The sequence below is a fragment of the Carassius carassius genome, chromosome 46 (assembly GCF_963082965.1).
Source record: "Carassius carassius chromosome 46, fCarCar2.1, whole genome shotgun sequence".
In the NCBI taxonomy this organism is placed as follows: Eukaryota; Metazoa; Chordata; class Actinopteri; order Cypriniformes; family Cyprinidae; genus Carassius; species Carassius carassius.
In genome coordinates this window covers 7,925,395-7,946,778 of record NC_081800.1, presented here as the reverse complement: position 1 = coordinate 7,946,778, position 21,384 = coordinate 7,925,395, and the positions used below count along the sequence as shown (strand labels likewise).

General features: G+C 38.3%; 1 protein-coding gene across 2 annotated transcripts; it reads left to right on the top strand.

The window, feature by feature from the left end:
• Positions 1-1,026: 1,026 nt before the first annotated feature.
• phf20b (PHD finger protein 20, b) lies at positions 1,027-21,250 on the top strand. Of its 2 annotated transcripts, XM_059540830.1 has the most exons (19): positions 1,027-1,181; positions 5,980-6,087; positions 6,376-6,547; positions 6,656-6,740; positions 8,682-8,758; positions 8,841-9,321; positions 9,814-9,915; positions 10,032-10,166; positions 10,889-10,954; positions 11,040-11,288; positions 13,512-13,679; positions 13,799-13,897; positions 14,837-14,968; positions 15,221-15,399; positions 17,576-17,675; positions 17,862-18,057; positions 18,162-18,570; positions 19,284-19,503; positions 19,589-21,250. In XM_059540830.1, exons 2-19 carry the CDS (start codon positions 6,005-6,007, stop codon positions 19,732-19,734), a joined length of 3,099 nt encoding a protein of 1,032 aa, XP_059396813.1. In that variant the 5' UTR covers positions 1,027-1,181; positions 5,980-6,004; the 3' UTR covers positions 19,735-21,250. The 2 variants fall into 2 exon arrangements, with proteins under 2 accessions (XP_059396813.1, XP_059396814.1); XM_059540831.1 differs by lacking the exon at positions 14,837-14,968.
• The last annotated feature ends 134 nt before the right edge of the window (positions 21,251-21,384 follow it).

Here is a 21,384-nt window from a genome sequence, read left to right as displayed (position 1 = left end):
GTCTTTAAATATGACTGATACTCACAGAATTATGAGGACACCGGGACAAACGGCATTTTAATCAGGCATTTTGGGGAAACGATGAGAAAGTATAGACCAATATTCCTATGAAATATGAGATATTCTTATGAAAATGTTGCCAAGTTACTATTCCTATTATTACACTTCTTTTTTAATTATGTTTTTCTCCAAAAACACATAAGGCCTTAACTGCAAATTAGATGTGATCTATAGACACATTGTATAGAAAGAAAATAGCAATATATGGAGAATTCCCATACATTTTACATAAAGTTAAACAAAGTTAGTAGGCCTACATTAAATCATTCCGATATATCTTTCATTACATAGTTAAGTATAATCTTTGTATGAAGTTTGGTTAAAGATAGCATGAAACCTAAAAACCTGTTGGTGAATGAAAAAAAAGAAACCATTGTTTTTGCCTACACATGTTGTTTCATGCCTAATTATTATTATTATTATTATTATTATTATTATTGTTAATGACTCAGTCCTGGCATCCGCTACAAAGGATTTAGAATAATATATATATTAATGTTTTTTTTCTCTACATTTGCTTATTATGCTCCAACCAGTGTAATAACATAATAAACAGCAAAAAAATAAATAAATAAAAAATTACGATTCTCAAGAGGATATGCGTTTTAAACTAGATTTGTGTTCATTGCTATTGATCTATACACTGTGACCGATATCATTTGGGGTGTGAATAAAATAAGGGATAAATACGATAGTCTCTTGTATTTCTTACACTACAATTAATAATTAATGTTGTCTCATGATTAGTACAAATGAATGACATTATTAAAAGTAATGAAAGACACCTGCATCTGTCTTGTCATTTTCAGACAACAAAGACAAAACTGCTCTAAACTTCACATAACTTACAATAATACAGCTTCTGTACTGCAGGCCTAAACTATCCCGTCGACTTTTGATGGGAACCGTGAAAAGCAAAACAATCTCCATCAAATGAAGAGCGAGCTTCCGAGCGCGCATGCGCAGACAGACTCCACCTCGCGGACACCGGCCTTGCTGCTCGCGCCGGAGAAAACAAGCTGCGTGGACGCGCTGCGCTCTCAAAGCATGCGACTTAAAACAGTATTCACGCGTGTGGACTTGCTTTCTTCGCTGCCGGAGTACATTTATCAACAATAAAGGTAAACGGCGCTTTGATTATATACTGCAAAATAATAAGGAGCTGTCTTGGACGTTTTATTTGTTGTAATTGTGAAATGTATATATTTTTTAAATTGATGATGTTGCTGTTAAAACGAAACTTGCCTCCATGCATGTGTTCCCCGTGTTTGATGCTAATGGGTCGCATGGAAATGATTTTATCAAATAGTGCGTTCGTGGAAAGTGTCAGCGGCTGCGTTCATGCTCTTTAAGTAGATCGCGATGAATGGGCGTTTAGGCTTCTTAAATATCTGGGAGACTTTTGTTCGACTCATTATTACGTTAGACCCATGCAGCAAGGAGTAGGCCTAGCGGAGGCCGCTGAGCGTCAGAGTTTGAGTGACAGATGTGCGGTCCAATCAGAACGCCGGAGCTCGCGTCAGTCAGGGCGCTCACCCAATCAAATGGTTTGCTGTTGTTGCGCGTCGTTGTCGGCATCTGAATAATGCAATGTCAAAATAGTAATTTAAAATGCAAAGCAAATTACTTTTTTATTCTGAGGGCCTGGCTCGTCGTTGTGCAGTGCAGGTCGTATCGCATAGCGTTTTTGTTCGCCTGTACAGCAGTGAGCGACAACGTTGCACCCACGTTTTCTTTGCATGCGAAGTGGAGGAAATGTCAAATGCCTGCTTTCTTTGATATTTGCGTTGATATTTTCCTCCTACAAAAAACACCTTTATCTTCAGTCGCTGTCGTCTGCTGTGCTGATTGCGGCTTGTTATGACAGGCGTGTAGAAATGAGCCGCTGGCCTGACAATGTAAACAACGACGAGGAAACGGATTGCGCGCCATTTGCGTCACGCCGCGCTCGAGCGCCTTTAGAAATGCGTGACCGTTAAGCGGGAGAGACGTGGAGTTTGTGAATGCATTGATTTGACCAAAGGTGCCGGTTTTCCGCGATTATGACGTACTGAAGGTGTATGCGCCCGGTAGGAGCGTGTCTGTCCGCGAGGACGCCTGGATACGCGCCAGAGTCCGTTATGAAACTTCAGCGACGCATGTGATGACGCGATCGTGATGTGATCGTGATGAAGCTTGTTGATGATAAAGACAGGATTTTCGTGTAAATGATGTCAGTCTTTTCTATTTGATTTAAGAAGGAAAATGGGATTCTTCAAGTTTCATTAGCTTTTTCCACCCTTCAGACTGGCAAACTTATTTACATTGTAATGTTTTTCCTCACTCTACCAGCCTGGGAAAAAAGTGCTTCCAGGGACCCACAAAAATGAGAATATTCTTATGGATGACAATGTTTATTTTTTAAAACCAAAGCAAGCACAGCCTCAACATGTGGTTTATCCGACAAAATATTAATAAAACTATATTTTATTATTATTATTTAATTCATAGTGTCTTCAATGAGTAGTAAGTAATGATGCTGTTGAACAACAATTATGTCATTTGTAATTACTTCTTGAATGCTAATACATTATTGTTTTTATAAATTTATTTATCATCATGCAATATGAGTAATGGTGGCAACTTACTGTTAAAATATATCTAGTAATATCAAAGTTATTTTGTAACACAGTTATGTCACTTGCAGCTGCGCGCTCATTGTGGTGGCAGAAAAACACTGGTAACAAGTGAAACCTGCTATGGTTACCCTATTTTAAAGCATACATTTGATTGAAACAATAGGTCTACATATTCACTTAGGATGAATTTTATATTAGCACTATAGTTAAAGCATGGAATACTATTTAAACCTATAATATTTTACATAACATTTACTTATTTTATCTCACAATTTTGACTTTTTTTTTTCTTGCAAATGAAAGTTTATATCTCCTAGTTCAGACGTAATAACAACGCAACAGTTGCGAGTTTGTCCATTCTGAAGAAAAAAACCAGAAGTTTGGGATATAAACTCATGACTCTGAGCCGAGGGGAAAAGAGAGAATGACCAGTTGATATTTCTTACCAGAATTGTGAGGTATAATCTCGCAATTGCAAGAAAAGAGTCAGAACTTTAACATAACTGTTTTTATTTTATTCCATGGTTTCCGTAGACTGCTATAAAACTGCCATTTTCTGCCACCAGATAGTTGCCGCACATGAAAAAAACATCATCATATTATTGCAGATGATATATATATTGCACACCCTGCACCTCTGTCTTTTTGGTTAATTTGTGGAAAACCTTTTGCGAAACTGTCAAAGCTTCATTTTAACCACCAAAAAGCAAGCAATGATTCAAGTATTTATCTTACCTATAGATGCTTGCAAAGGGTTGATGTAGAGATTTTATAAGCTATAGCATAGAAAAAAAATACACAAAACCAAATTAAACCCAGTGGCTCGTGATGAGACACTGATGTGTAAAGATACAAAACGATCAGTCTGTGCTGAACAGTATTTATATAGTTTTTTTTACCTCTGATTCACACAATGTCCGAACTGTTAGAACTCTCCTGAGCGCGTTCTCAGCAGCAGGCGCGTGAGGCGTCTTGCTTTATAGCGGATCGCAGACTTATAAGTGCATTACCAGTGGACCATTGTAGATAGTGTCAATGGTCAATTTGAGAGATAGGTGGCGGTAATGCACTTATAATTCTGCAGTGCTTCGTTTTATTGTATGCTTTAGCCGTGATTCCCATCCACTTACATTATAAGAGTGATAGACTGCTACGGTAAGGCATAAAAAGTCTTGGTTTGTGTTCTACTGAAGAAACAAAGTCACCTAATCATATATACTTTTGTAGACCTATATAATCAACTGACAATTGATAGACGTGAGATATGGCTGTATATCGGAACAAGGTCATAGACATAATCACCAGTGAGTTTGATATTGTTCATACAGTGTATGAAAAAAAGATAATCTGTTCCATATAAATGTTGCCATAAACCAAGAAAATAAACAAATGTGTCCAGTATGCTGTTGGTTTGAATGAGGAGGTTAATGAGTGCAATTAGTCTGTGTACCTAAATATCTCCTTTTCAGTCCTCTTTTTTTTTTTATACATGACCTGTTTTCCTCTTCTGTGGTCTGTTGTCTGTGGTTATTATGTGCATGACAGGTTTGTTTATGACTTGTAATGTGTAGTTTTTTGTAGATTTAATGATCAACTCTTCATGAGGCCTATAAAAAAAATTTGTTTGGTTCCGGTTTCCGACCGACCCTGTCAATTTATGTGCGACCCAAATTTATTTTATGAGACTGGGGAAGAACGGTCTTTCACACATCGTTAATTAAATTACAGTTTCCTTTAAATGATGTTTTACACTTAAGTAATCCGTTAAAAACCATTAAGTATTGCATCAAAACCCTTTAACTGTCAATTCCTAAAGTGAGCTATAACTTAAGGTTTGGAAATCGTAACATTAAGAGAAACACGGGGGGAGGGGGGAGTAAACAATATATCGCGGAACAGAGAGGGCACTGACAACATGCTGACAGACAGGACATTAACATTACCAGCTTACTTTTAATATGAAACAAAGTCTCATTTGGTTATTTCACCTTTCAAATGTGGTCATTTTTTAAAGAAATGTAAACCATAAATACCGTTTTGTGGCTCTTGAATGTGTCGAACAGATCGCTGTAAGTTAGATCATCAGTTAAAACTAACTGATCGTCTCTTGCTTCTAGTTAATTTATAGCATCAAAATCAAATAAACCACATAAATGAACATAACAAAGAATGTTGTTTGACTACAAAAAGATGTCTGTACACTCCGTTTTTCAAGTTCAAATCCTCCATGTTAATCTACTATGAGATCGCCTGTCAAACTCCCGCGAAGGCTTTTTGTGTGTGTGTGTGTGCGTTTTGCGTTTCTATGGCAACAACAGACTTTAAACGGGAATACAGAATCACTGTCGTAAAAGTACCGGTACACACATTTAAAATCAGCGCGTGTGTGTGTAAAACTGCCACTGGAGAAAAAAAAAATAAAATAAAAAAATAAATAAATCCCTACCGACCAATGACCTCAACTGACAACCAACCGGAACCAAACTTTTTTTTTTTTTTAGGCCTGAGTGAGCTCCATAGACAGTCAGTAATCATTTAGACCCATCATTAGGACATCTGTAATGACTGTTTATAATCATGTCTGCTGTACAGTGGTTGTATGATAATGAATATTTGTTTTAAAGTCATGCTTTGCATTGTGTAGTTTTGATCAACTTTAAAAATCATATCATAATCATAACATAAATTGCACTGAAGCAAAATATTTGTGTATACTGTAAACAAACTAGCATGAGAGATGTGGTGAATATAAAGAGCTCATGTAACCCATATTTTTGACGTGTGTGGCATATAGTCATCAGTCGATAGCTGCTTCAGATGACAAGAATTCTGTATCGGCTGCCAAAATCAAATTGAAGCATAAATAACAACTCATTAATTAGAGAATATATTACAGTCTACATAATAGATATCCAAAATCAATAATCAATATTTATTTTTATTTTATGAGCAATATTATCTAAACTGTAATGTCTGTACTTTCATGCCAGCTTTTTGAAAGTGAAAAATTGTTCTTCCAGTTACCCCACATTGAAATTATATTTGAAACACATTTAGAAAAAGTAGATAACCGATGGACGGCTGTAACCTTGCTCTAACTAAAATTTGTATTGGGGAAAAATATCTTTGAAATCATCAGCTTCAAATAAAATTCTAATCAAATTGTTGTGCAAAAAAAGTGGTTGAAAGGGCTCTATTATGTACCTTAGGATGTAGGCTGTTATTTGTTTATGAGCGCCCTGGTCCATGATGGTTACATCCTTTACCTCTGTCTGACCCCATGATGTGTCTGGTTTCATAGGTTGGTGTGTGAGTGTGTGACCAGCATGTCAAAGAGCACTCCTCACAGGCGTGGGATCACGTTCGAGGTGGGAGCACAGCTGGAGGCGAGGGACAGTCTGAAGAACTGGTCAGTGTCTTTCCTCTGCTTCTGTTCTGACATCCGTTCATTCACTCGGCCTGGTTGAAATTCAGACACTTCGCTGGTGCTGATGCCACTAGTTCTGTTGCATTCCAGGATTTTTGAAAAAGTTCTAAATTTGCCCACAGGACAAATCTAAAATTCAGCCATCTAAATCGAAGTTCATTTTATGTTTCATAATACTCCCTTCAAAGATCTTTTTTCAAAAGAGACCCAGATGTGACCTGTAAATAATCTGAAGTAGGTCATTTCAAACTGTTTGTTTTGTGTTCACAGGTATGCAGCTAGCATTGAGAGGATTGACTATGAAGACGAGAAGGTTTTAATCCACTACAGGCAGTGGAGTCACCGTTATGATGAGTGGTTTGACTGGAGCAGTCCCTACCTCAGACCCGTGCAACGAATCCAGCTTCGAAAACAAGGTCTCCCTGAACGGCAGAGCGCTCCAGTAAGCACTTCCTGTTTAACTGTGCTGAGTCACTCACAGGCTGCATGGGTAAAGTTGTTCTCTGACTCATTATGTTTCTAGATTATATATAGATGTTTTTCTTCTTAGGGCTTTCATGTCAACCAGAAAGTTCTTGCCAGCTGGTCAGACTGTCGGTACTACCCTGCTAAGATCCTGTCCCGGGACAAAGATGGTGTGTACCCACAACGTTAATCCTCAGTTTATCTTCTGAATGGTCCAGCTTCAAATTCAAAGTTTAATTAAAAAAATATATAAAATTATTTAAAATTCATCATAATGATCATAAATTACACATTTATTTATTAAACAGTCAAATCTATATTTCCATTCCTTTTTTAATTTAGAAATGAATATTTTTGAGCAAGTTTGCATTACACTGATCAGAAGTGACAGTAAAGACATTTATAATGTCACAAAAGATTTCAAATAAATGGTCTTTTCAACTTTCTATTCATCAAAGAATGCTGAATAAAAAAAATCTACAAAATATTAAAATTTCCACAAAAATACTAAGCAGTATAAGAACAACTTTCTTTCTGACAGTCAGCACTCAGGGTTTTGTGAAAAGCACAAGCTGTGGATTTTGCGATACTCCTCCTAGGAATTTCATCCAATTGCCACCAAAATAGGTCCACATGGTCTCAAGACAACAGGGATGAAAAATTGCCAAGGGATTTTTGATATCTCGAACATTTGGCAATGGCAAGGCAAAATTATGGCAAGAAATTAGAAACAAGAAGTGTTTAATACCTTTTGCATTTTGTTCGTTGTATGATGTCGATCACATAGATGTGACCATTAGGAGTCATTTAAATCACCACCAACTGGCGGCGTGTCATTCACAGCCCATACAGATGGATGGTTTAGTTTAAGAATTTAATCAGCCGTTTTGAATGAATCATTGGATAAAATAAAAGTTCATTTAATAAGGCTCATTACAAAAAAAATATGTATTTTTATTTTTATTTACTTGACATTTTTTTAATATGTAAAATTAGCTACAGGGCCTACATCTACATCTGAAGTGGCGTTTAGATGCATTCACAAAGACATTTTAATGAAGGACATGAATGCATTTAAACTGCAGTTACAAATGCATAGTTAATGTTTTGATGTTTTAAAAACGTGCTACACCCAATGAGCAAGGCATGGGCTGAGAACAGCGGAAGAAAAACAGCAGCAATAGCATAGCTTTGAGAAAAGTTTGGAGACAAGAAATGCATCAGTTTTTTTACAGAACAGATCAACACACAAACAGCTTACAGCACAAATTTCTTCCCAACATCCATTTTTAAATAAACAATTTAAAAAACAACAGCTTCTCTCATGTGTTTTCATGAGAAAGCGTGGTTTGGGGACCGTGTAGAGTTGGCTGAAAGAGTTGTTATCAGCTCGTGTAGTGTGAGATGCCCTTTTATTGATCATTTATGTAGTGTCACAGTGTGAACACCACAAAGACTCAAGACAGACAGCAAGTCTTGTAGTCTGAACAGCACAGCGATCTGCCGACATTTAAAGTCTTGTAGTCCGAACTAGGCTAAACGAATTCGCATGCGAAGTTGAAACACTCATAGTGTAGGTGTGCACTCTCTGGGTGCGTTTTTGTTTGGCTTTTACAATATACTTTCAAGTCAAGTTGCAAATCATTTAAACAACATTTATGATTATCGTAAACAATAAATATCACACACTCCTAAGTAGTATATACATATCTATATTTAGTATTGCATATTTATTAGTGCTGCTCATTTCCTGTATTTTTACATTAACTTTGCTGTCATATTAATATTTAAAAACTCATATTGTGAAAAGTACATGTAAAATATACAATTTTCTGAAAATAAAATATAGGCAGTCTCTAAATATTTATATTTCATACTGTTAACTTATAATGTTGTAATGCCTAAATTCACTTGTTGCAAATAAAATAATTGATTCAAGTTTTTAAATATGTGTTTATACAATAGAATAGCCTCAATGTGGCAAAAAATCAGTTAATCAGTATCAGCAAGAATTTTATTATCAGTGCATCTTTCATAGATATGTATTTTACACCCATTATATTATGAAAGTGTTGAGCATTACTAATGGCTGTGCTTGTGTGATGTCTCAGGTTTCTACACAGTGAAGTTTTTTGATGGAGTCATAAAGACAGTGAAGGGGATTAAGGTGAAGCCGTTCCACAAGGAGGTGAGAAGCGATTGCCTCAGCTCTAATAATGACTAAACCAGGCCATTAAAGACTGGTTTAATGAGTTTGTCTCTATCTACAGAGCTCTGAAGGCAAGACTAATCAGCGTACTCGAAAGCGGGGTGATCAGAACGGGAAACAATGGAAGGCCAAGGAGAACGGCAACAGCAGGAGTAACGGCTCGAGACACAGCACGTCTGACCAGGATGGAGAGAGCGAATCGGAGGAGGATGAAGAAGATGCCACAGTGATGGATGAGTCCAGAAATCTCCAGAATGGGGGAGAGAGTGAAAGCACTGAAACGAAGATATTAAACGAATCCGAGCCAAATTCTGCTGAGCACGAGCACGACCAAAAACAGTGCAGTGAAGAAAACAAGACCGAACTGCTTGAGAATGGAGAATCGGACAAACCAGAGGAGAAAGAGATGAATGGTGGACAGGAGGAGTCCAAAGCACTTCAAAATGGCGTGGACAAGAACGAAGGAGACAAGAAAGAGAAGGAAGAAGCAACAGATGAAAGCCCCAGCCTGCCCAGAAGGACACGGAGTAGGATGGCAGATGGTGAGTCTGGTTTGGAGGAACATGGTGGTGTTACATCTGAATATTTCATTTGGTTGTGATTCAGTTCCAAGAGCCAGATTCAACCTCACACACACACCAACGGACAACATTTGCTGAGTAGTGTGAAGAGAGGAAATGGAGCACTTGAATAAAAATGATTAGGAGAAATCATAATGCTCAATTTGATATCTGTAGGACAGAGAGTCCCGCCTTTCAGTTAAAAGAGCAAATTGCTTTTTTAATAGACAGTGTGGGTTTGTTTGCACCAGAACATGTGTGTCTGTTAGCTGGACCCTTGATTTGAGCTATAAAAGCTATTTTGCAAGAATGTTGTCATCAAGTTGATTGCTAATTTCACATATGGAGATTTTGGTCTTTCCTCATTGAAGGAGATTGCTTTACCGTTACTTAATAATGTTACAAAATAGGTGATTTACTCGTGTGTTATTCTCAGGCTTAATGATTCAAGTTTATGGTTTGTGTCTCTCACAGGAATAGATGTGGAAAAGTCCAATGGTCCAGAACTGAGGAAGAGACGTGCATCAACAGGACAGACACCACCGTCTAAAAGGAGCAGAGCCAATTCAAGCACAGGTTCACTCTCTCTGTCACTTCATCATACTTCATTCTTGTTGTTCCACTTGTTATTCTTTATACTTGTTGGAGATTAAACCGTCTGACAGGACATTATGTCTCTGATCCCCTCATAGACCGAAACAGTCAATCCCAGATCAAACCGGTTAAATCAGACTCTGTCCCAGAGACTTTAGAAAGTAAGGATGGCCCAACCAGTCATGCAGAAAATACAGCACCCAAAGAGGAGGCAGGATCCACACCTGATCTTGGTAAACATCCTCCTGTGTTTCGGTTTGATAATCAGATGTGATTAAGACTGAATCATTATTGCTATTTTTCATACTAAGGGTGAGTGTTTGTTTATTTATTTTAAAGAAGTCTCTTATGCTGACCAAAGAAAAAAAAAGTACTATTGTGAAACTATTTTAATAGATTTTGAAATGTAATTTGTTAGGGCTATCATATAATTTAATAATGCAACCTATGCAACTCATTCCTCCAAATTTGTAAAAGCTTTTGGAAACCTGTTGCCAACAAACAAGCAGCTTTAAGGGCTCTCCGCAATTTATTTATTTTATTTTTATTTTTTTCATCATTAAAATAAAAGCTTTATGGTTTAACATTTGAAGATGAAGAAATTAGTGGAGTACATGGGTTAAGTAAAGTAGACTTTAATTACAATGTGTGAATACAACAGTTTCTAACTATAAGAATTGTTCTTTATTGTGGTTTCAAAACCCCTGCATCCACATGTTTGAAATTAGTCACTGTAGCGTTGTATCATTAAAAAGGGGATGAAGTAGCCAAATATTAAATCCAATCTAGTTCCTAATAAATCAGATGTTTATGCAAATGATAATAGCACCCTGCTATTGTAGCAGTTAATTTTGCACAAGGCACCACTTGCATTTTCTTCAGAATATGTACAGATCTGGTTAATTCGGCATTTATGCAGATATATGATGTGCTAACTAGCGCCCTGCTTTCTCAGCTGCAGCAGTCAAACAGCCGCAAACAATCCACCTCCCAACCACAAACAAGTATAGCAGAGAACCTTGTGAGTACACCACCCTCGCTTTCACTCTCTCTCTCACCAATACAGTATAAAAGCCTGCCGGTATGTGACCTTATTCCTCTCTCAGTGTACAGGGTCATCAAAAACCAGCCGCCCCCTATCCTGTCCATCGAGCTGGACCACAACCTGTTCAAATGCAAGATCGCGGGCTGCCTCAAGTCTTTCCGCAAGGCATCCCTGCTGCACTACCACATGAAGTACTATCACGCACAGAACGACCCGAGCCCCCCTCGCAGTGTCCAGACGCGCTCCTCAGAAAAACCGATCCACAGCAAGGAGACCCCTCGCAGGCGCCGGACCGTCTCGGCTTCCCACAGTTAGTGCACTTTGTCTATCAGTATTCACTTTTGCCGTTTGTGTGGGGGTTTATTTTTGTTTGGGTTGTCGATCAAGTCTGCTGACATTGTCCTGATTTATGTGTTTACTCGTAAACTCAGACTTGAGAGAAAATAAAGACTAGTTAAAAAGTTAAAAGAAAAAGTCAGAATTGTAAGAAAGTTTTAGTAGTTTAATAGTTTATAGTTATTAGTTTTTTTTATTCCTTAGTGAGAAAATTAAATTAAGTCATAATTCTGGGTAAAATAGTCAGAATTAAAACATGTTAACTCAATTCTGTGAGATGCATCAACCTTAGGGATGCAACGCTACCATTTTTCAGAACCAATACCGATCAAATCTGATACCTGCACAGTTGTTTTATAACAATGTAGAATTTCAATACTTCTCTGTGTTGACCTGATCATCACTCTTTTGTGTGTTAAACACAATCTACTACAGTCGTGGCCAAAAGTTTTGAGAATTACATGAATATTAGTTTTCAAAAAGTTTGCTGCTAAACTGCTTTTAGATCTTTGTTTCAGTTGTTTCTGTGATGTACTGAAATATAATTACAAGCACTTCATACGTTTCAAAGGCTTTTATCGACAATTACATGACATTTATGCAAAGAGTCAGTATTTGCAGTGTTGGCCCTTCTTTTTCAGGACCTCTGCAATTCGACTGGGCATGCTCTCAATCAACTTCTGGGCCAAATCCTGACTGATAGCAACCCATTCTTTCATAATCACTTCTTGGAGTTTGTCAGAATTAGTGGGTTTTTGTTTGTCCACCCGCCTCCTGAGGATTGACCACAAGTTCTCAATGGGATTAAGATCTGGGGAGTTTCAAGGCCATGGACCCAAAATTTCAACATTCTGGTCCCCGAGCCACTTAGTTATCACTTTTGCCTTATGGCACGGTGCTCCATCGTGCTGGAAAATGCATTGTTCTTCACCAAACTGTTGTTGGATTGTTGGAAGAAGTTACTGTTGGAGGGTGTTTTGGTGCCATTCTTTGTTCATGGCTGTGTTTTTGGGCAGAATTGTGAGTGAGCCCACTCCCTTGGATGAGAAGCAACCCCACACATGAATGGTGTCAGGATGCTTTACTGTTGGCATGACACAGGACTGATGGTAGCGCTCACCTTTTCTTCTCCGGACAAGCCTTTTTCCAGATGCCCCAAACAATCGGAAAGGGGCTTCATCGGAGAATATGACTGTGCCCCAGTCCTCAGCAGTCCATTCACTATACTTTCTGCAGAAGATCAATCTGTCCCTGATGTTTTTTTTGAGAAGAAGTGGCTTCTTTGCTGCCCTTCTTGACACCAGGCCATCTTCCAGAAGTCTTGGCCTCACTGTGTGTGCAGATGCGCTCACACCTGCCTGCTGCCATTCCTGAGCAAGCTCTGCACTGGTGGCACTCTGATCCCGCAGCTGAATCCTCTTTAGGAAACGATCCTGGCGCTTGCTGGACTTTCTTGACGCCCTGAAGCCTTCTTTACAAGAATTGAACCTCTTTCCTTGAAGTTCTTGATGATCCTATAAATTGTTGATTTAGGTGCAATCTTAGTAGCCACAATATCCTTGCCTGTGAAGCCATTTTTATGCAACGCAATGATGGCTGCACGCGTTTCTTTGCAGGTCACCATGGTTAACAATGGAAGAACAATGATTTCAAGCATCACCCTACTTTTAACATGTCAAGTCTGCCATTCTAACCCAATCAGCTTGACATAATGATCTCCAGCCTTGTGCTCGTCAACATTCTCACCTGAGTTAACAAGACGATTACTGAAATGATCTCAGCAGGTCCTTTAATGACAGCAATGAAATGCAGTGGAAAGTTTTTTGGGGATTAAGTTAATATTCATGGCAAAGAAGGACTATGCAATTCATCTGATCACTCTTCATAACATTCTGGAGTATATGCAAATTGCTTTTATAAAAACTTAAGCAGCAACTTATCCAATTTTCAATATTTATGTAATTCTCAAAACATTTGGCCACGACTGTATACACACAATATCGGATTTGGATCGGCAGATCCGCAGAAAATGCCACTTTCGTAGACGATACGGATCCAGAGTATCGGATCCATGCATCCCTAATAGACCTGCAACTGTGTGGATAAAAGGCTTTACATTCACGTTAAACAGCTATATTACATTTTACAAGAAGGGTAAAATTTAAAAAAAGCATAATGTGTGCACTTCCTCCCACAGATACTCCCTCTCCTCTGAGTGACAGTAAGTCAGGTCGCACTCTGTCGCCCCCTGCTGTCCCCACCCACCGGCAGCGCTCGGCCACGCTGGGTGCAGAGAGGAGCAAAGAGAACCAGCACTTCAACCACTCGCTGCATGACGACACAGACTGGGTTACCAAGGAAACAGGTATTGGAGAACATCGTGATCATTTCACTTATTTCTGAACACATGCTCTCGCTGATTCCTCTGCATACTACCACAGTCGGGCCATGACAGTAACAGAGATTGATTCTTTTCATCTGAAGGAGCGAAAGAACGGGAGAGGCTGAGGGAGAAGCGGCAGAGGGATTTCTTCCGCATCAAACTAAAGAAAAAGAAGAAGAAGAAAAGGAAGTCGAAGTCAGGTGAGACTGCTGTTATAGTGCAGTGATGTCTCTGTGTGTCTTCGGCTCTCTGCTATCCCCTCTGTTTGTGTGCTCGAGCTGGAAACTTTCTCTGTATTCCTCAATTATATAAAATTACTTCAGACCTGGCAATATATTCGAGCAACGGGATATGATGTCAATAAATAAAAAATTACTACCTTATAATTACTGCCTTCTACTTTACATTAATAATGCCTGTTCATAAATGACTAAACTTGTAAACTTGTCTTTAAAAGACTACCTTTTTTATAAAAAAATTAAGACGTTTAATAATAAAATAAATAAACAAAATGAAAACAGTTAATTCAATTAATGGACCTATTTAAGACTGCTTATTTATTTCTTGATTTAAAATGTAGTTAGAATGATCAAATCATTTAAAGTAAAATAAAAATATTGATATTTAAAATGATTTAATGTTTTAAAATGTAATTAAATAAAACAATACAAATACGTCTATAATAAATCATTTTTAAAAGCACATTTTAAATGGCATTTTATGGAACATTTGCAATTTAATTTCACTCGTGGGCAACCAATCACTTTTTGACTCCTTAATAAGAGCTTCTCCCACATGCCACTCAGTAAATGCAAGATAAATACAAATTGTCTTTTGAAAATGGACTTGTTTTATTCGATTCACTTATTACTGAAGATCAATCATTTTAGAAGCAGAGCTCAACACATTTAAATCACTGCGCACAATGTGTCAGCGCTGGGACACCAAATCTGTGTGTCATTCATCTTGAGTTATTAATAGACCCTGAAAGTGCGCAGCCACCCACAAAATGAGCGTTTTGGTTGCCAATCCCCCTTGACAACATCAAGAACTGAATCGGATCTACAAGCCACCTCGTGGGTGAGGAGCACTCGTCTGTGTTTAACCCTGTGTGGCGTCTGCTCTTCCTCCTGTGACAGACTGTTACAGCACTGAGGAGAGCATTGGCCTAAAGCCTCTCCCCTGCAATCTGAATTCGGCCCACAAATTCCCCCTCTCCCTCACACACCGATCCTACACGGGACACTTCCCTGAAAAGACGCTCAGCCAGGGTGGGTACCACAGAGCGCAGGTCCTCCGAACTCACAGCTGCCTGCCTTGTGTGTTTCTCCTGCCTTCTTGTCTCTCAGTGTCTTGACTAGTTGTCCACTGTCAGATGTCAACCGCTCTGTAGATTTTTCTCTCTAGTGCTGTATGTTTTTAACATGTTAGAGTTGCTGATTGTCTTGCATGGATGACGGTGTTATAAAATCAGATCAAATCTGCTGCCTAAGTGTGTATTGTGGTCGTCTTGTTTCCTCCAGGTGAAGACAGCAGCAGTGATTTGTCCTCGGACAGTCCTGTGTGGAGTGAGGACGAGTCTGACACTGAGCTGGATCTGAACGTGCCCCTCTCAGAGCAGGGTGTGGAAACACTCACTCACGGCTCTGAGATCATACGCTGTGTTTGTGAAGCACAGGAGGAGAACGACTTCATGATTCAGGTGAGATACCATCCTCTGAAATCAGACCAAACCTCAACCCTCTGATTTGATTTATTTATTTTGTTTGTTTTTGAAGAATTTCTCCCACATTTCCCGTAATTGTAGAATTTCATGTTTTTGTTCCGTTTTTTTTTTTTTTCATGAATAAGTCTCTTTCATAAACACGATTGAATTACCTATAAAATAATTTAAGATATTTCACATATGTATTTTTTATATATACAGGTATTTCGCTGTAATTTAATAAATATTTTAGTTATGTGTTGAATTATGTATAATATAATAAACATGTAATTGTAGCCCCACTGGGTTGTACATAATAATTAACTCAAATGATATATAGGGAATTTGAATAATTAATCAGGAATATGATTAATAAATATATCTCATATGACAGTTACATTATATGATATGTCAATCTTCAACTTAATCAAACTTCAGTGTGACTCTACAATTTTCATAGTCATGAAAATAAAGAAACTCTTTGAATGAGAAGGTGTGTCCAAACTTTTGGTCTGTACTGTATATATGTGTGTGTGTGCGTGTGTGTGTGTGCATATATAATAGTGGTCGACCAATTTTTTTGACAGCCGATGCCGGTATCTTGGAAAGCAGGGGGCCGATAGCCGATATTTTTTTATTATTATTATTAATATTTAAGAAATTTGAAATCATTTGACAATGGATTAAACATAAATGTGTAAAAGAAACATACTTTAGATGACAGTATTATTCACAAATAAATATTTTATACAATTATAATATATAAAAAGAAAAGTAAACACTGTAATCAACAGGACACTCCGTATTCTGGGAAGTCTGTGTGCATTGGGAATCATATTTTTCAAATAAAGCCAGGGTAACACTCATTTTACATACAGCACACAATGAATATGACTTGAATATGACATTGGGCAAATGCATAAAGTGCAGCATAATTTGAAATCATAATTTGCAGTCCACAAACACTCACCATCAAATTGAACTGAACTTGAGCGGTTCTGCAAAGAGGAGTGAGAAAATATTGCAAAGTTAGTAGAGACACTAGGGTTGTGCCGATAGAAGATAGTATCGTGTATCAACGATCGTCAGAGATATCGACATAAGCAGATTTCTCTGTCGATAATCAAGACGATATTAGGCTCATTTTCCTATTAATGTATTAGATTATAATAATAATAACAACTATTATTTTTATTAGGCTGCTTATTAAAATAAAACTGCCCAGCTATTTCATTTCAGCATCGCATTTCACACACACACACACACACAGCGCGTGCGAGCGCAGGAGGATTAGAGCCTGTAGTCACTGAAACTGTCCACCTTGACTCTGATAACTCATAAATCCATGAAATGAAAGAGATAGAAAACGAGGAGTTGGTGTCCCACACATTTAATGGCTGCTACACGACAACACGCTCTTCTCATACATGACAGATTAACTCTTTCTTGGTGTCACAAATAAAGTAAAGACAAAATAATTAACAAGGCAGCAGAGCGAATTTATCCATAGTGGTTCTCACGTAGACCTTCTATTAGACTTATCACTTATAACACTCACTATGTGGTGATGACGTAGAAGGACTACGTGAGAACCACTATGGATGATAAGTTTGCTCTGCAGCCTTGTTATTATTTTCATGAGTTTTGGCCGATACTAAGTCACCATCCACAAACAGACGTACATCGTCTGCAGATATAAGGTGTTTCATTGTACTTTAACAAGTAATCTGAACGGCCTATATATGTGAACTATTTTAAACGAGCCCTCACTGAGTTTAATGCCACAGTTATGTCAGAATGCACCTCATTCTTGTTTCTGTGACGGTGCGTCAGACTCGTCATGAGGCGCGCGGTCCGGAGTGCTGTATGACTGATGCATCAGTTCAATTCAACTTTACTCCAAATATATGAACTTACCTGTTTTAAATACCTTATATTTAACTTGTTCGTTTATGCCCAATATTAGTGTTAAACTGTTGGACTTTAAATGAAATCTAATATTGATTTTCACCGTTGACTGATTTTGCAGAACATTTAGACTGATAACAATTACTTGAATTATTTTGTGAATAATGAATTATTTGATGTGGTTATAGGATTGGATTGTAAAGGTTAATATGCATGTTGAGTGATGGTCTGGGAGATTGAAGGGTGTGTCCTGTGCTCTCTGCAGTGTGATGAGTGTTTGTGCTGGCAGCATGGGACGTGTATGGGTCTGTATGAGGACAGTGTGCCAGACAGCTACAGCTGCTACATCTGCAGAGACCCACCAGGTGAGACACCAGAACCTCCCCAAACCATCTCCGCTTAGCATATAATAACTTTTAATTTGATGTTCGTTTGTCTGGACTTTGTGTGTTGGCAAAACAGAACAAGGATCAAAATATGACAACCACTTCATTACATTTTGTTGTTGGGCTTTTTTGTTAATCTTTAAATTTGCGTGTTTCTGTATGCAGCCCAGAGGCAGAGTCAAAGGTACTGGTATGATAAAGACTGGCTGAGCAGCGGTCACATGTATGGCTTGTCTTTCCTGGAGGAGAACTACTCCCACCAGAACAGTAAGAAAGTGGTAACTGCCCATCAGCTCCTGGGGGACGTCCACGGTGTGTTTGAGGTCCTGAACGGCCTTCAGCTCAAAATGAGCATCCTACAGTAAGTAATTCCTCTGCTTTAATGCTCTTGATGCACCCAGCTATTTGACTAATAAAGTAAATTGTGAAAGATTGAGGTATGAAGCAAAGCTGCACTCTTTTTAGGACACAAGCCCATCCAGACCTGAAGTTCTGGCGGCAGCCCTGGACACCTGCAGACAGCCTGCGGAGGAAGACGGCAGGTGACTCGGGCATAGCTACTCCCTTCCCCTCCTCACCCATTGGAATGGGAGCGAATGAGTTTGAGACATTGAAGAGCGAAGTCCCATCACCTGTGGAGACGCATTGCTCTTTCCAGGACTCGTACATTAGCAGCGAGCACTGCTACCAGAAGCCCCGTACATACTACCCTGCGGTGGAGAGAAGACTTGTGGTAGAGACACGGTGCGGTTCTGAGCTGGAGGACAGTCTGAGGAGCACAGAGGACCTACTAGAGATGGCCGAGCAGAGGTACGGCACACAGCTGGACCACGACCAGCACAAGCTTCAGCTGGCTGACCGCTCCTTTAGTAAGGTAAGTTACAAGCAACTTTTACTGTGCACTTGGCACTTTTTTTTTAGTGCACACAATCAATCACAAGAGTAGGTGTGTCAATTACAAAATCATTCTCCTGCCCAACTGATCCTGAGGCACATTTTCACAATCTGTTTTCAGAACAGCTGATACTCTATTTTCAAACCAGTTTGAGGGTTTTCAAATCAGACAGATTTTTGTTTTTTCATCAGTGAAAACCATTTGAGAACTGTTTGTCAAATCTGTATTTGTCAAACCAGTTTTGTTTTCAAACTGTTTTCATACAGATTGAAACCAGTTTGAAGTCTGTTTTCTAAATATTTAATGGTTTCAAACCAACTGTTTGTCGTCAAAACAGTTCAATGTGATTTTAAAATGGTTCGAACTCTGTTTTCAGATCAACTGATACTCTATTTTCAAACCAGTTTAAGAATTTTCAAATCAGACTTGGATTTATTTTTATTTTTTTTAAATCAGTTCATTTTAGAAAACCATTTAAGAACTGTTGTGAAATCTGTATTTGTCAAACCAGTTTTGTTTACAAAACATCTGTTTTCATACCAGATTGAGATCTGGTTGTACATCAGTTTGATGCATCTCGTCAAATTAGCTCAAAGTCTGTAAAAAAATTTGTCACAGTGCTGGCAAATAGTCGCAGCATCATCAATAATCATTACACACCAAAAATGTGACTCATTGGTTTCTGTTGTCAGGAGCTGGAGTGCCGTATGAAGCAACTGGTTTCCGCGGAGCAGGAAAAGAGTTGTGTGCTAGAATTCAAGGAAGAAGAGCCTGACCCTGTGACCCCTGACCCAAAGCCTGACCCTGACCTTGTGCTGCACCAGCAGTGGCAGCTGAACCTGCTGGAGCACATTGAAGCAGTGCAGGACGAGGTGACGCACAGGATGGACCTTATCGAGCGAGAACTAGACGGTGAGACTTTTACAAACTGTAAACACTTTCAGATGGATGTACTTTATCTCTTTGCTCGTATTAACATGTCGATATCATAATGCAGTGCTGGAGAGTTGGCTAGACTACACAGGTGAGCTGGAGCCTCCAGATCCACTGGGGCGCCTCCCTCAACTCAAACATCGCATCAGACAGCTCCTGACTGACCTGGGAACTGTCCAGCAGATCGCACTCTGTTCCTCGTCCTCTTGAGGGTGCCAGAGAACATACAAATGGCTCACACTCAATTGGATGCACACAGAGTCCCTTAAAGTCTGATCAGAAACTGCTGAAATACTTACATGTGCCTGTTTTGTGAGAGGAGACCCTTAAATGATTCAAGCTTACACTGATGTGATTGTTTTTGTGGCACATGCATGTTGGAGTCAGCAGTTTAACAGTAGTCACAAGTTAGAAATAGACTGAGGCTAACAATACCTGATGCAAACTTTTCTTTTTTTTTTTGTGGAATATAATGCTTCATGGTAGCACTTAGCTATGTCTATCATAGACTTAGGAGGCATTTTGTTATTGTTTTATGATGTATTTTCTCTGTATTCAAAATAATTTTGTTAATTCATAAGTGATCATTTTGGACTCTCTCGGCACGTCTTTGCTCTGGGTGGAAAGCTTAAGGACCCAAATGGTATTTTATGTGAAAAAAAATGTTAAATATGACTATAACAATATGAAAATATATTTTAATCTGCAACTACGTGCATTTTAATTCTATATTTGTACTACAAAGACATGTAATCTTGTAAATAACCCCAAACAATTGCTTAAATTCATGTTCTTTTTTTTATTTCTGATCTAAACTGTTGCATTTACAGTAAAGACTTTCTGTAAACTTTGATCTGTTGTGAATACTGTAGTTGTGGGCTTTCTGCCTGTAACCTCTCTCTCATTTTTGACAATTGATGTTGCTTGCGTTTCAAATCAGTGAACTTTTCCACTGATTAAACAACATTAAACAAGCACAGAATCTTGTTCTCTTGCATACTGAATTTTTGTATGCATATTCCCCCACCCCATATTTCTGATACTGTGTTCTGTAAATTTTATCTGTTGCTTTCAAGTCTACAAGATTGTTTTTGTTTAAGACATTATGGTAGATGCCTTTAAATTATTGTAATTGTGAATTTAAGTTATTGATTCTGCCACCTTTTTACGTCTGTCTGTTGGTTTTCTTTTATACAGTGTGCGTCTGAGTATTGTATGGTCAGAAAGAGAACGAGAGGAAAAGCTGGGATCTTTTTAAGTGTTCTCACTCTATGGTGTTAGTTTTTGGTTTGTTTGTTTTCCCTAGACTATAACTGTTAAATAATCTGTGCCTGATCTATTATTTCAGGCTAATCTGAGTGTCGTTCACCCTCAAATACACAAACTACATTTGTTATAGGTCTGTGTATTTCTAGAATCCTGCTGAAAGGTGTTTGGAGGATTGGTGTTTTCTTCTTTGCTTTCTTTGTACAGCTAGTAAGTATTTGACAGTCCATTGATTGTTTCTCAGTATTGTTTGTAATATTTTTTTTTACATCTGCCCTGTTGCTTTCCAGTCATTGAAAATCTAGTTATGATTTACAAGTACTGCAGTCTGCTTTTTTTCTTTCTCCTTCATTGTATGTTACATTGTACTTTTTATGTTAGGATCCCGTGGGACTCTATAATGAGTTTTAAAAAATATACACATAATCCAAACGCAAGGAAATAAATGCAGACATTTCAATCGAGTTGTTTTTACTCTGCTTTAAATTCCTTTAAAATTTTAATGGTTCTTAAATATTGTTTTATTGCAAGGCAGTGGACTAACGGAGTTGGAATTAAAACTTAATGTTAAAGTGATTGTTATTTTAAACCTTG